Source organism: Miscanthus floridulus, chromosome 6 (genome assembly GCF_019320115.1).
Source record: "Miscanthus floridulus cultivar M001 chromosome 6, ASM1932011v1, whole genome shotgun sequence".
Classification (NCBI taxonomy): Eukaryota; Viridiplantae; Streptophyta; class Magnoliopsida; order Poales; family Poaceae; genus Miscanthus; species Miscanthus floridulus.
Window position 1 is genome coordinate 34,402,052 of NC_089585.1, and position 15,593 is coordinate 34,417,644.

Consider the following 15,593-nt stretch of genomic DNA (forward strand, 5'->3'; position numbering starts at 1 on the left):
TTACCATATTTATACATATGGTAAGCCACGCTAGTCCGAAACACTGACGTCCAATTAGCATAGGCACGTGAAATCTCGCTACCCTGTCTTGCTCTCTCTCCACCTACAGCTGGGTCCCATAGCACCTGTCACTGTCAGGTGGGCCTCACTCATCAGCTTCGTCTTCCGGCTCCCGCACTGGATGGGAGACAGCCCGCCCGCACGGGGATGGAGGTGGAGTTGGTGCTGGCCACCAACTTGTTCCGGTGCCGGTGCGCTATCAGACCAGTGGTAGTGGTTGCCACGGCCTGAAGGCTGAAGCACATGCATACATGCATGAATGTGGAAGAAAGAAGATGGAGACAGACGTGCAGCGCAGGCGGGCGAGGCCGCCGTCACCAACCTAGGAAGCGCAGGGCGAGTTCATGCGGCCGCCGGAGAAGCCGTGCGAGTAGACGACCTTGAAGCGCGCGCGGTCCCTGCTGACCCCGGACTCGGCGTACGCCAGGTACCGCCCGTCCCGGAGCCGCACCCTGGGCGCGGTCACCGGCGGGCCCCCGGGCGTCCCGCACGGCGTCGGCGGAGGCGGCCGGACGGCGTTCAGGAACCACCCCGCCACCAGCGCCACGGCCGCCAAGAGCACCAGCAGCCCCACCCGCGGGGTGCTCGTCGTGCTCCCGGTCGTCGTCACTGCCGGCAGCAATGGCAACCAGTCGCACACACCGCGCATGTAGGCCAAGCAGACCCAGCACACCATGGCTGCACGCATTGCGCCGATCGCGAGCGACCAGTAGCCTGTGGAGGCAGCTGCACGCATTGTGGAGGCCGAGGTGGTGGCTCACCCGCTGGGGAGCAGCTGCTCCGGCGAGCTGGGCATGAAGGCCGTGCCGAGGCTGTGGTGCGTCACATCCAGGCGCTGGGCGATGGAGCTCTGGCCATGGCGGCGCCCGGTGGTGCTCCTGCGCACAGACACAGGAGCGTGGCCTATCTAGCTATCTTCTGTCCAGGTGCCGAAGCTGAAAGACAAAGCTGACGAGTGGGGCCCACCTAAACAGTGACAGGTGCTGCGGGACCTGACTATCGGAGATGTAGAGAGAGGAGCAAGACAGGGTAGCAAGGATATTTCACGTGTTCATACTGACTGGACGTCAGCGTGTCGGACTGACGTGGCTTGCCACATACGCAAATATGGTAAATTAAGAACTCAGACTTCTCTCATCTGATAAAGTTATAAGTGTCATTTTAAGAGTGATAATCGGATGAACGTCAATCTTAATTATGGTAAAAATGTAAAAGCCCCTAAGAAACAACGAAGACACGCGCAGGGGTCAGGGGTGACGACGAGACAAGCTGACTTCTAGAAAGTCAGCTTTGAGATTCGTGCAAGTCCTTCGTCCACAAAGGCATCATGGAATTATGGAACAAGGAGCTTTCTTCTACGAAATCTAGGGCTCACAACTTTCATAAAGGGGCCATTTTGATCCTTTTATTTTAGAGGAATTAGAATCTACTCAATAAATTAGGTTATTCTTTTGAAATTTGATATTCCACATTTTTCCTAAATTCACATATCATAGGGCGAGAGATATAATTTGATTCTATGAATCACCATGCTATGTTTCTGCTCCCCAACTTATAGCATGGTCTTCAACTCGTTTTCATGCTTTGTTGTTGTTGTTGTATACAACCATATTAGCTTAATTAATTTATGTCTAAATTATAATTATTAGAATAAATTCAATTTCAAGGATCGAAGAATATATATTTAAAAAATAGCAAAGGATCTGTTCCTTCTACGAAGATCATCCATCATTGGACTTTGGAAACGGGAAATCAATGGAAGTTTGCTTAAACCAAAGACAACAGCACAAGCCATGACAAGGTTCAAACAAACAATTGCACAACAAAATACTGTTGAAATTCCATGTGTTCATAGCACAAACTAACCACCTACCACATGTTACTGGACTAGGACCTAGGAAGACGCCAGGCTACCAGCAAACAATTGTTAGATTTACAGTGTGTACATGACAGCCCTAGACCAAAACTAGATTGGGCACAAAGAACGGACCGTCAAGTGAATCACGTAGCAAACAGAAACACAGGGCTTCCACAACTCTCAGGCCTGAGAACCTGCAGTTCCCGGAGAGACAGGTTCATGGCCATGGACCCGGAGGCGGTACATGCACGTCAGCTGCGAGCTTCCGTGATTCGAAGTGAAATCCAACCGGATCATATTGATAACGCCTACATCTGGGGCTGACACATCAAATGTCTGCACATTGTTCTTCTCCAAGTCGTACGTGAACTCTGCCAAAGCCATCTTTGCAGCATGACCGGATTGGGTCTCACCAGGCGTCTCCTCGTACCATCCAGACACCAGACAGTCTTTTGGAGCGGTAGACCTGTCATATGCCACATCCTGCATGTCATGCACCAGAGTAAGTATCCATGCTAGCTTCAGAACTAACATGTGTTGTTTTCACTGTGGTCAAATAAAGACGATAAATGCATGCACTCAATAGCTATGTAAATTTTCCTGTACAGTTTTATGTTTACCAAACTGCAGCTAAATCCCCATAAATGCTGCCAATTTAGATGATGCTTATGAGAGTTTTTCCCCTTCTCTGTCAAGATAACCAGTGAACAAGTACTAACACCTGCACTCTACCAGCTAAATGAGTGGGCTCAGCATTGCCATCTTACATGAAACAAAAAGGAAGTAATTCCTTGCATAGCTATTTACATAATGCCAATATTGTAAAGTGACAGTAACAGTTTTTCCCCCTTTTTTTGAAACATGACAGTAACAATTAACAGGACACGAGAGCAAAAGTTCACTCAAAAGAAGCAACAGTCACGAGGAAACAAACCATAAAGCAACATTTGGCATACAGTCTGGAAGAGCTTGGAAGTGAATAGTTCTCAAACATCAAAATGAACAGCATAAAAAGGAGATTGTTCAAAGATAAATGAGGCTCTCTTCATATTATGACACCTTCAATACTAATCTAACAAAACAAGTTATAAAGATCCTGATCTGGAACAATTAATGTACTACACACGTCCTCTTTACTAAATCTAGTAGCCCACTATCAAAACTGAGATTGACAACAAGGAAAAAACAAGTTGAGTAGTAGTACTATTTCATAATTTTCTCAACAGAAAAAGAAAAGTGGCAATGCAATTCACTTCAAGTCAGACAAATGACTCCCAGAGGTGACAAACCAATTTCCCATTTCTCAATTATTCAATAAAATGCATTGGACTAGATCTTGATCAGTATCACAATTCAAAAATATTTACAAATGAGAATAGCAAGTATTGTTTACCAAGCTGAAAAAGAAAGCAAGCAAAGCAAGCCAATTCAAGAACACACCACAACTTCATATTAATACATACATGATTTGAAAGAGTCAGTCTTGTTCAGTTTTCAGTAAGGATACAACCAGAAAGAAAATTTCCTAGCACCAGCATTGATTGCAAAAATAAGATTCATTCTTCCTTTACTGGCTTATGCATGTAATGATGATGCCCATAAACATGGAATAATAATTGCAAGCCGATTCAAATTTAACATGAAATGCTTAGGACTGTAATCATGAAGCATAATTTGAGGGGCTTCTATCTGCAATTGAATACAATCAGACTCAATGCTACAAACATAATGCATTAAGCCCATCAAGAAACTAATCTAAACTTTTAACAAGCAGTAAGTTCAGTAACTGGTGGCGCATCCTACATTCGTACTTAGACAATGTCATCCACCGCTTACAATAATATTTAATATTTAATTTAAAAGACAAACACAAGCGATAATTAAGCACATAGCCATGCAATACTAAAATGTTGGGTGGCCAAAAACCTTACCTTAGACACATGCTCAAGTGTTACTGCCTCAGGAATTATTCCAGACTTGAGCTTGATCTCAACAAACCCACTGCTACCCTGTATGGCAAAGCACTGTCCAGGCTCCCCAAAGCTCGGTTGAAGCATCTTCTCTGGCTTAGCCCCCACGTCAACTCCAGGTATCCAGGCCGTCAAACCACCACGTTTAGGCAGATAGGCCTCCGAATGCCGGACAACTCTTCCCCCACCTGAGGCCACGGCGTAGTCAACCCTGCCGATCCCATCTGCAGCATGCTTCTCAATCTCCCTCATGACGATCTCCCTGGCTAAGGCACGAACCTGGTCCAGATCAACCTCGCTCCCGGAACCCGAGCCGAGACTCCCCTTCACCTCGTCCCAGAACTTCTCAAACTCGTCCTTCCGGAGGAACTCCATCCGCTTGAGCCCGGCCAGCGCGTCGCCGAGCTCCCCGGCCCTCGCGTCGAGCCGGGTGAGTTGGCCCTCGAGCGCGAGCCGCTTCTCCTCCAGCAGAGCGAGAAGGTCGCCCCTGGCGGCGCCGACCTCGCCGTCGATCTTGCGGTCGACGGCCTCGAGCTGCACCTGGATCATCCGGAAGGTGCGGGCGAGGGAGGCCTCGACCTGGTCGACGCGGGCGGCGTAGCCCTCGAGCGCGGCACGGTCGGGCGGCGGGGAGGGCGGGGGCGGGTGGGACCAGCGCCAGGCGAGGCCCCCGAGATAGAGCAGCGCGGCGAGGAGGGTCGCGTTCTTGGCGGCGATGCTGAGCACGGTCTGCCACCGCGGCCGGGAAGGGTGGGAGGTCTTTTTGCGGCGCGCGTGCGGAGCGGACGCGGCGGCGGTGGCGGCGGCGGTTGAGGAGAGGAGCGGGGGCGTAAGGGCGGCGGGGTGCGAACGGTGGTCGAGGAGGAGGACCGACCGCTTGCGCGGGGCGGCGGCGGTGGCGGCGGCTCCGGGGGCGGGGCGGGAGGCGAGGGGGATGGCGTCTAGGGTTAGTGGGGAGGAGGCGGGGCTGGTGGCCGCGGCGGCGAGGGAGGGGGACGCCATGGGACGGAGGGCGCGGCGGAGGCGGTTGGGGTTCGGGGTGGAGCCGTGGGTGGGGGGGAAATCCGAATGCGAATGCGAATGCTGGGGAAATTTGGGGTAAGCGGGCGGGGCGGGGGGAAGACGAGAGAGCGCACAGCGCACGCGCCGAAGTGAAACGGCGCGGCGCTTCTTCGGCTGCCCCGTCAGGCTGGCTGGCAGTTCCTCCTCCCTTCCTTCAGGCGTCAACTCACTGACGTGGTGGGGACGCTCATTTGCCCAGATCAGATCAAGTCGGTTTTCCTGTGGATTATTCATTGTTCATTCCAGGAAACTTCCGTGTGTGTAAAAAAAAAAGAAATTTCCTTGACCGCTGGTCTGAAACTTGGCTGAAATTGGCTGAAAAACACTGTTCTGGCTGAATTATTATGAGAGAAAAATAATGTTCCGACTGAAAAAAAAAAAGCCGAACAAGCCGAATATGGGGATAAGCCGAACTAGGGCCAATAGTTGATTTCCAGTCGGACCGACCTTGTCCAAAACTTAATGAACCGAGCCGGTGTCTCGGGCACTTCAAAGTACATGGACAGAATTGGAACATTTTTATGACATTTTTTTTTTGAATTATACCAACACGGAAGCTCTAAAGCATGCATACATTCGACCCTACATACACATCCACTGGCGGAGCCAAGGGGGGGCTGGCAGGGGCCATGGCCCCCCAATGTTTCACAACAAAAAAAATTAGTAGTATGACTTAATATTTTTTATTTATATTAAGAGGGAGATTATATAAAATTCTTGTCATATATACCTATTAATATCTTCTAGATAATATAATCATATAAAACACAACTAGATAATAAAATTATCGCAATGAAAAAGACCGAGCCGGCCCCCCTAAGTATAATTCCTGACGGCCACCCCTGAGTATAAATCCTGACTCCGCCACTATACACATCCATACAAAACCTATCACAATGAGACACGACGTTAGCTACGAGAGAGACGAATCGAAATGCCATGATAGTTCGGAGATCAAATAGATTCTATCAAAAGCCACTATGAGATGTCTGTCGGCTGCTGGAGAGATAAATCAAATTAAGCTGATAGCATAGGGTCAAATAAAATTTCTTTACCAAACAACTATAGAGATATTTAAAAAATCCAAATACTTTTGTGAAAAAGGTATGTAATTTAAAATCTCAAAATATGATTTAATCTAGAAAATTTATAGAAAATGCGTTTAGCTTGAAAAACTATAAAAACGCTTTATTTTTTTCTAAAATAATTCTTTTATATTACTATAACTTGTTTGGAATTATTTAAATCTTATATGGTCTCTTATAGTTGAGGGGACAAATTTCGCTGGAATTTGGACGACCTTCTGAGTTGGGGCGGTCGATGCTGGGCCAAATGGACATGTATATAGTTCTGTGCCCAGAAAAGGTCCTCTCATCGCCCTCAACTATGTTTGAGACATGATTTTCCTCCTCCAGCTATGAACCCATATATGTTTGTCCCTTCTTCAACTTTTAAAACATTTGTTTTTTTTTCAACCTGATCGCCTACGTGAGGTCACGTCGGTTGTCCTATTTGATGCTACAGAGTATGTCTGTTGTAAGGGTGATAAATTGGATTGTTTTAATAATTTATAGGAGCGTCTGCGTCTATACTCGTGTAATTCGCAAAAAAAATGAACTTTATAGAAAATATCCAAAAAAAAATTCTTGGGAAACTATGTAATTAAACAAATATATTTTTCCTTACATCCTGCTGCCTAGTTTGAAGTTACTTAAATTTTTTGCGGTCCTTTTTGGTGTTTAATTATGCTCTCATTATCTATTACTATTAGTCAACGATCCAAACTACGTAAAAGACCAAGTGACTTCAACAACCTAAACGCACGGTCTAAAATCTAAATAGAATCAAGTATGGAGTAGTTACATGACACTTCCAGGTAGCTAAAGGACCTCGACAACTAAGTCATCGTGTCGGAGCCGGCAAAATACATGAATGACATAAGCCCGTCTAAGCTATGGTGGTGACGCTCTTGGGCATTGGCTCCCCACTAGTTACTTAGTTAAGTGGTAATCCGTGAAGTAGAGTTCTTAACCTGTAGACTTAAGCAAATCAACCTCGGTAATTCATGGAGATACCATCCACATACTCCACTAGCACATAACCAGGATTCAGTCATGAAGTATCAGCCTGTTCGGTTGGCTAGTTCGTATCGTTGCTGGTTCGTGAAAAAGTATTGCGGGCTGGTTTGTGTGAGAGAAAAATACGGTTCCGGCTGGAAATTTACGATCGTTTACAACGAGCTACGCCCAAACGAACAGGTTGTATACCACCATGATTAGCACATTTCGAGATTCAATACCATTGAAAGGTATATACACTCAGTGGAAGTACTTGTGAAAACTAATACTCAATCCGTTTCAAATTATAAGACGTTTTGACTTTTCTAGATTCATGACATCTGCTACGCACTTAGATATACACTATGTCTAGATACATAGTGAAAGCAATGTATCTAGAAAAGCCAAAACGTCTTATAATTTGGAACGGATGAAGTATTAGATTGACAATGGAAAGTATTACATTGTTGAGTTTCCACGTGGAGCTCCTTATCCAGACTATCTAGTCTAACATACCTATGACATGATAGTGAATTTTGAGAACCCGCTTGAACTTATCAGTCGACTTATCAGCTAGAATCTACAGTATTTTTCTCTCACGACAAAATAACTTCAGCAGGCTTTAATACCAGACGAACATGCCTGGCGACTAGCCCTGGATAACGAGCCGGCTCGGCTCGTTCTGGCTCGTTAAGATAACGAGCTAGCTCGGCTCGGCTCGTTATCCTAACGAGCCAGAAAGCCAGCTCGGCTCGGCTCGTTAAAAGCTCGAGCTGGCTCGTTAAGCTCGCGAGCCAGGTATAAAAAATACATAAAATATAATATTTACATTTATCTAAAGTTTGAGAATAATAATAATACAAAAGAAATGCATCTAGACCAGTTACCAGTCAATTTATAGGGTCTAGACCAATTACCAGTCAATTGTAAAGTGCAAGATATGAAGTAATACAAAAACTAATACAAGTTTTGATACTTTTTTTCCTGGAAGCTTGGCTCGTTTAGCTCGCGAGCGGCTCGCGAGCTGGCTCGAGTTGGCTCGTTATAGCTAACGAGCTAAAATCTTGGCTCGGCTCGGCTCGTTATCATAACGAGCCGAGCCGAGCCGAGTCGAGCCAGCCACGAGCCGAGCGAGCTAACGAGCTTCGAGTTTTTCGTCCAGCCTTACTGGCGACTGATCACCTTCACCATCTTAGTATGCTTGGCGTGTATGCGTCTTTAGTATGTGCAACCAGAATGCACTGATTGGGTTAGTGCTTATTTTTTTAATCAACTGGTGCATTTCATCAGACTGACTAATTGTCGCAAACTAACAATAACAATATAGCCATTCGTAAGCATATACTACATAACGGTTGTCAGATGTACATAATTTTCGTTGTGCATTTCCAATCCAAACAACATGAAATAGAAAGCATCAAAAGAATAATTATGTAATCTTTTAATAATGCTAATGCAATCGAACCAAAGGTCTAATATTCTAGTTCATTAGCTTTGCCTGTATTTGGGATCACAAGGCACAACGGTGAAGTAGCATGCATGTATAACGTCGTGAGAACTCCTATACATATGTTTTTACATGCCAAAGACCTCAAAGCTTATATAGCAAGCAAAAGACCTCAAGTGCGTTTCATTCTCGTACTGCAAATTGCCACCTATAAAGAGCGTGTCAGATCACTGTAGGGCATGTTTGGACCAAAGGATTTTTAAAGGAATAAATTCTAAAGGAAAGGAATCAGTTCATTGTGTTTGGAATGAAGCAATATTGAGTTCTTTCTAAAGGAAAGGAATCCATAGTAGTGCAAAACATTGGAAAGAAAACATCCACCACAACACAAGGGAAAGAATCTTTGTTCTCCCTCTCTTGCTATGCATGCTCATGTTCGGGAAAGAATCTTTGTTCTCCCTCTCCTGCTATGCTTGCTCATTTTCCTGTACTTTTCTAATGCAAACAGCTCAAAGTATCCATTCCTGTGTTTTGAAATCCTGTAATTCTTCACTATCATCACTATCATGTATTTTTTCATTCCTCTATTTTGTATTCCTGGGTTCCAAATAGACCCTAATGCCAATGAATATAAGAATTCTATTGCAGAATTACTAATCAGTTTAGGATGCCTACTCAGATTGACCCATGAGGCCAATATTGTAGCATACAAGAAACATGTGGGTTACCATATTCGAAACTACATACTTTGGGTATTCTTTCACTTGTTTTCAAATATATAAATCAAAATTATCTTAAGAAATGGACCCATTGCAATGCAAAACATGGAAACAGCAATTGCTTCCTCTTTTAAGGGATATTAGACCTTCGTCGTCAGGTATGCTAGGCACCATCGAGTCATCCCATGTCAGGCTCATGCCTCACTAATAAAAGAAGAAGCATTCAAAGGACATTTGATCTGAGAAACAAGAAGTGCATAGGAAAAAAGAGCAAAATATGTTTAAATGCTTTGAAGCCATTATATTAAATTTGAAATTGACACGAGACACTTATGGCTCTCTTTTTTTAAACTATATGAAGCAACTTAGTAGCACAAGTATGATAGCACTTCTGTATCTGTACTAACATAAAATGGGCAAGTTATGTTGGATACCGACCACCCACACATTAAATAGGACTCGCCACCATTCAAAGTTCCAACCCTACCATGGATATGCTTAACCATCTAATGGTACACCCTCTTAATAAAATTGTTGGGAAAATAGGATTGATTGATGCAAGAACATGGAGGACACCAGCGATTTTGTGCTGCGAAGCGCTAGTGTTTTAAATCTGAATTTTTTTTTAATACAAAAAACTGTACATGGCATGATCCCTAGACTGGCACCATGATTGATCGTGGTCACCACAATTCAGTTCCAACTGCATGTAACCGAGAACTTAGCCACATCCTGTAATTAAACAGCTTCAAAGCAACTGAATAAAACAAAAAAATCTGGATAATGCATGACCTATCTGACAAAAACCAACAACAACATAGCCTTTCAGTCCTAAGCAAGTTGGGGTAGGCTAGAGTTGAAACCCACCAAGAGCCCCAAGTCACGGTTCAGGCACTTCAATAGCTGTTTTCCAAGTACTCCTATTCAAACATAGATCTCTAGGTATATCCCAAGCTTTCAAATCTCTTTTTATTGCCTCCCCCCATGTCAATTTCGGTCTTCCTCTACCTCTCCTCATATTATTAGCTTGGCTAAAAACCACAAAAGAAAATATCATAGAACTAAGTCTGTGTTTACTTCATCAAGTTGCAGGCAGAAATCCATATGGAAGAGCAAAGAAGTTTCAAATGCATGATCTTGTGAGAGAGATATAACAATATCAAAGTTGAGAAGTTCTCTGTTCTTAACTTCTTATGGATGATCTTCGTGCAACAGAACTTGGTGGTGAAGTGCATTTTATTTCCGAAAAGATTGGGTACTGTAGAAGCTGGTGTTGGTGCTGAAACCATCCAACCCTTATTTTTCATTTAATAAGGAGTTAGCACTGTTGGAACCCTTATTTCATTTGGATATGTTTGAATATGTGCATGGAACGGTCTTTCTCCCACTGGACAAGTTTTTTTTTTTAAGAAAAAGAAAAAAACGTTCATTTTGGTGTCGGTGGTGTTGCCGTTGCATGTGTGGTGGCTGGTGGAGGGGCAGGACAGTGTACTCTTTTTGTACTCCCTCTGTCCATTGAAGTAAGCCAGATTCTGGCGGAGATAAGCCTTGTAAATTGGTACAGATCAGCACCATCTTAAAAGTACTTCAAATACTAATCTATTGGTGCAATTTTAGTATACTATGCATGCATATAATTTGACTAATTGTTTGTCAAAACTTGTAATAGATTGACTTTTCCCTAGTCCCTAGTTAAAATAGGCCTTAAATTGAAGGACAGAGGGACTGAGTGAGTACTTGCATTGCAACTTGGAATGGTCTGGATGTTGCAAGTTCAATATTTTGAAACAAATACAAATGTGAACTTTTCTTTTTAACTTGTCTACTTGTCTCATAGTATGGAACTATCAAAGTCTACATTACAGACAGACAATTCTATATCTACAGTCTTTCCAGCTTCTACATTTGTAAACAGAATTTTCTCTATTATTAACTCTAACTGTGTAAAGAATTCGACTCATGTTTCTCCTCAGTGTATTTTCAAGATATAACACATATTTGGCTTGCAGCTAACCTGTTGATGGTTGTCGCATTTTATATATATAGTTGGCCAAAGGTCAAATTCAAACACATATACTGAAAACGAAATAGCTGCCCAGCTAAACAATCTCTTGTAGTGTGAATACTGAAACCAATGCTAAATTACGTATATGAAACCATCTTAGGTTAGCGCAAGGTTGTCTACTGACCAAAATTTGTAACTTCCTGCAAGCAATCATATAAAGATGACAAAAAGAGCATGCAAGTGATGTTCTTACAGAAGAATATATATTTCATGGCAAGCTAGTACCTAAACTTCAGATGGAGTCTTTGCATCAATTGACAGGGCGTGCAACCCGGTCTTGAGCTCCTCCTGCAGGAGATCATAGACAGCCCTGTGCCTCTTGAGCAAGCTCTTTCCCTCAAACTCCTTGGACACCACCCTCACATTGAAATGTGTCTCCCCATTGCTCCCAGCCACCCCAGCATGGCCCTTGTGGAGGTGCGATATGTCTTCAATCTCCAACTCCACTGGAGAAAGTGCCCTCTCCAAACTCTCTCTTATCCTCTCCTTCCTCCCACCGCTCACAGCACCATTCCCTTCTGCATCAGGTGGCACTTCACCCAATTGGTAATCCTCGTCGCGTCTCTCTGCCTCCTCTGCCCTTTCCTCTTCTTGCACCCCGAAAGCTGCAAATTCAGGCTCTTTCTCGTCCACTCCACGCGGTTCAGCAGACTTTTGGACTGATTGCTGACTTGTGGTCGTGTCACCACTGGCGATCTCAAGTGCCTTGCGCTTCATGAGGTTGAGCATGTTGAGCAGGCCGCTGTTTCTGGAGGGCGAGAGGCTCTGCCTGATCCCGAGCAGCTCGATGAACTCGACGGGCACCCTGGCCACATCCGCGGCGGGCGCGCCAGAGAGCCCCAGCACGAGCAGCGCGGCGAGGCCCTTGGTGAGCTGCGCATCGGAGTCGGCGTGGAACCTAACGCTGCGGCCGCCGCCGTCGCCCTCGTCCGGCTCGGCGTGGACCCAGACCTGTGAGACGCACCCCCGGACGCGGTTGGCATCGGTCTTGAGCGCCGGGTCCATGGGCGGCAGGCGCGCGGCGTAGGCGAGGAGCTGCTTGTACCGGGTGCGCGCGTCCGGGACGGACTGGAAGAGGCCGACGATGTCGCGGAGCGCGGGGGGCAGTTGCGCCGGGTCGACAGAGCCGGAGCCGGAGCCGGAGGGGGAGGAGGTGGTGGTGGATGGGGACGGGGAGGCGGCGGACCTGGCTGTGAGGCGCTGGAAGGAGATGAGGGAGGAGAGGGTGAGACGGTAGGGGCGGGGAAGGAAGGGCTTGGAGATACGGTTGGAAGAGGAGGAGAGGAGGCGCAGCGGAGCCCCGGCGGCGGCCGTGCTGGCGGCGGAGGCCATGGGTGGGGCGGCGAGGGAGGATTGTTCCAGTATACGGTGGTCTGGTCTCGAGAAAAAGAGAGAACAAGATTTGTTTCTTCGCGAGAGAAAAGAAATGGAAAAATTCCAGGGGGAAATGGCGGAGCCGTGCGGATGTCAGCAAACGGGCCACGCATCTGCGGAGGCTCATGGGCCTGAATGCTTTGCTTGTAAAAATCTGCGGATACGTGGGGCACACCACATAGCGTGCGTTTGGTTTTCTGCCGATCTCTGTCTAGTCTGGCTAGAATGCTTGTTTCTACGGGACGTTGTGACATCAAATATTTTGATATGAAGTATTAAATATAGATTAATTATAAAACTAATTATATAATTTGTGACTAATTTGCGAGACGATTCTTTTAAGTCTAAGTGCATGATTTGACAACGTGATGCTACAGTAAACATATGCTAATGACGGATTAATTAGGTTTAAAAAATTCGTCTCGCAAATTAGTCTCCATCTATGTAATTAGTTTTGTAATTAATCTATATTTAATACTCCTTATTAGTATCTAAATATTTGATGTGATATAAATTTTAGGAGCGACTAAAGAGCCAAACACCCCCTTACCTTGCTTCGTCTATACTATGTTAGCCTGACTAGCCTCGGAGTGCATTTAGTTGTCTGGTTTGTTTTCATACAGACACCTCATCTCTGAATTGGTAAAGTTACCCTTCGAGGCATTTCGTTAAACAAGTGGTGGGGCTAAAACCAGCCATGCGTTTGATTTTGGATGACCATGAGTGCCACAATAATACAATACAATATGGTGGAACATTTTTAATCATCAGAACCCTTGTAGAGGACAGGTTGGCTGTTTTGATGAGGCTGAGAAATCCAGTGCAGCCCATCGAGCAATTCTGAGTACATCCTCTGGTCCAATGGCACTGGCGTCCTCCCTTTCAGCTCCTCCAGCACCTCAAATGCCTCCTCTGTTCGTCCAGCCCGACACATCTCCTCTGGCTTCCTACCGCAATACTGCAATTTCGGATATCTGCTTTGCAACTAGACCATGCCTAACCAGGATAGGATCCATTTGGTGCGAGAATGTTTCGTATCTGCCACGAATCGTAATCGGAGTTCAGAATAAACGTGGGGGTGATGATGCCCTTAATCAGTTCAGCAGGAAAGAAACACTCTGTTGCAGCGACGGAGCTTGCATGAATGTGTAGGGGGCCAATTCAAAGGTACACTGCTACAGTATTTACCAATAGTAGTACAGACAATTGGAATTCTGTGGAAAATTTTTGTTTTTTCAAGTTCTATCTATATATACTGCAATGAACAATTGAAATTCTGTCAAAGAAGAATGAACAATGTACAAATTTACATACTTGTAAGTTGTGATCCACTAATCAGCAACAGCAAGCATGGTACAAGAGATGCGGGAATTAATTACATACATACAGCGACATACAAACCTATAGAGTGTAGCCGGAGAAGGGGGGCCAGGACCCAGTTTGGCCCCCACGTAGCTCCGTCCGTGCTCTGTTGATTGGGTAGAACTTCTCTAACATTCTGAAGGTGAACTACTCCACTGATGAGCGACTGCATGGACCTTTCTCCAGATAAATCCTTCTCGTCAATAAAAAAATCCAGCATCAGAAAGGCATTTAACTAAAACTTTATGAGAAAACTATCCACGGAAATTATCACAGTGCATCAGAAAGGCATTTAACTGAAACTTCATGAGGAAACCTCCATTCAAATTCCAATGTCGACTCGTCGACCACCCTACCTCTTTGCAGGGTTCAAACGCCATGAATCCGCCACACCTAGAGCCGGGCCTTCCCTGCCGCCACCACAACCTGGTCCACCTCCACCTCGACCCGTGCCACCACCACCAACGCCCACATCCACCTCTGCTGCTGCTGCCACCACCACTACCACGACGCTCACCTGCTCGCTCCCACGCTGCCGGCCCACCACCACGACAATCAACTGAAAGGTCCTAATAGGTAGAGGAGGGTGAATAGCCTAATAAAAATTCTCTACAAATTATTAGAGCAAGAAGTTAGTCAAATAATAAGCGAAGCTTTCTGCACTAGCCCTAGTTAAGGTTGTAAGCCACCTATCCCAACAATTCTAGTAGCTATGATCTTTAGGCACAATCAATTGCTAAGTTACTACAAGCTAAGTTAGTGAGCTCTCACAGACTAAACTAAAGACCATCACTCGCCAAACTAAGCAAATATCAAGCTATCTCTCAAAACTAATTACCCTAAAGAGCTTAGCTACACTAGGATGTAAATACATGAGAATGAATGAGATGATTATACTGCCATGTAGAAAGTCAATGAACACCAAGAGAATCACCGGGAGAATTACAATCACACTTGACACAAGATTTTTCTCCCAGGGTTCACGTGCTTACCGGCATGCTAGTCCACATTGTGTCAACCAACACTTGTGGTTCGACGGCTAATAGGTGTTGTACAAACCTAGCCCAACACTTGGGCGCCGCAAGAACCTACCCACAAGTAAGGTAACTCAATGACACGAGCAATCCACTAGAGTTACTTTTCGGTGCTCCACTAGGGAAGGTACAAGACCCCTCGCAATCACCGGGAGATGGCCACGAACAACCACCAACTCGTGCCAAAGCTCCTCTACTGCTCCAAGCCATTTAGGTGGCGGCAACCACCAAGAGTAATAAGAAATGCATAGCCACAACGATCCCCAAGTGCCACTAGATGCAATCACTCAAGCAAATGCATTAGAAATCACTCCCAATCTCACTATGATGATGAATCAATAATAAAGATGAGTGGAAGGTGTTTGCTTAGGCTCACAAGGATGTATCACTGATGAAATTGTGCAAGAGAAGCCAAAGTTGAGCCACTTCCATTTATAGAGCTCCCAAGGCTCAGAGGGTCGTTGGGAGCTTGGGGGCATGGCTAGACGCACTGACCGAACAATGCCCTGCATTCGATCGGCTGAGTCCGGTCAGCCCTGGCCGTCCACGGGTCGCCCTTTTGAACTGTAGCCGCTCATCTCCAAC

At 45.5% G+C, this 15,593-nt stretch overlaps 3 protein-coding genes across 6 annotated transcripts; all 3 read right to left on the reverse strand.

The window, feature by feature from the left end:
- Window positions 1–126: 126 nt before the first annotated feature.
- On the reverse strand, window positions 127–786 carry LOC136458055 (uncharacterized). Its single transcript, XM_066458062.1, has 2 exons — window positions 383–786; window positions 127–294 (listed from the first exon to the last, which is right to left on the reverse strand). The coding sequence occupies exon 1, from the start codon at window positions 746–748 to the stop codon at window positions 383–385; it is 366 nt and encodes a 121-aa protein (XP_066314159.1). The 5' UTR covers window positions 749–786; the 3' UTR covers window positions 127–294.
- A 1,063-nt stretch (window positions 787–1,849) lies between these two features.
- On the reverse strand, window positions 1,850–5,221 carry LOC136458056 (SUN domain-containing protein 1-like). The gene is made up of 2 exons (XM_066458063.1): window positions 3,850–5,221; window positions 1,850–2,401 (listed from the first exon to the last, which is right to left on the reverse strand). The coding sequence occupies exons 1-2, from the start codon at window positions 5,182–5,184 to the stop codon at window positions 2,099–2,101; spliced, it is 1,638 nt and encodes a 545-aa protein (XP_066314160.1). The 5' UTR covers window positions 5,185–5,221; the 3' UTR covers window positions 1,850–2,098.
- A 3,251-nt stretch (window positions 5,222–8,472) lies between these two features.
- LOC136458057 (sufE-like protein 1, chloroplastic/mitochondrial) lies at window positions 8,473–12,656 on the reverse strand. 4 transcript variants are annotated; one of them, XR_010759870.1, is made up of 3 exons: window positions 11,464–12,656; window positions 10,041–10,204; window positions 8,473–8,662 (listed from the first exon to the last, which is right to left on the reverse strand). XR_010759870.1 is itself a non-coding variant. In XM_066458065.1 (2 exons), exon 1 carries the CDS (start codon window positions 12,568–12,570, stop codon window positions 11,464–11,466), a length of 1,107 nt encoding a protein of 368 aa, XP_066314162.1. In that variant the 5' UTR covers window positions 12,571–12,656; the 3' UTR covers window positions 8,478–8,662. The 4 variants fall into 4 exon arrangements, 3 of the variants coding, with proteins under 3 accessions (XP_066314162.1, XP_066314163.1, XP_066314161.1); XM_066458065.1 differs by lacking the exon at window positions 10,041–10,204 and having other exon boundaries at window positions 8,478–8,662; XM_066458066.1 differs by lacking the exons at window positions 8,473–8,662; window positions 10,041–10,204 and adding an exon at window positions 9,360–9,377.
- Window positions 12,657–15,593: the final 2,937 nt, after the last annotated feature.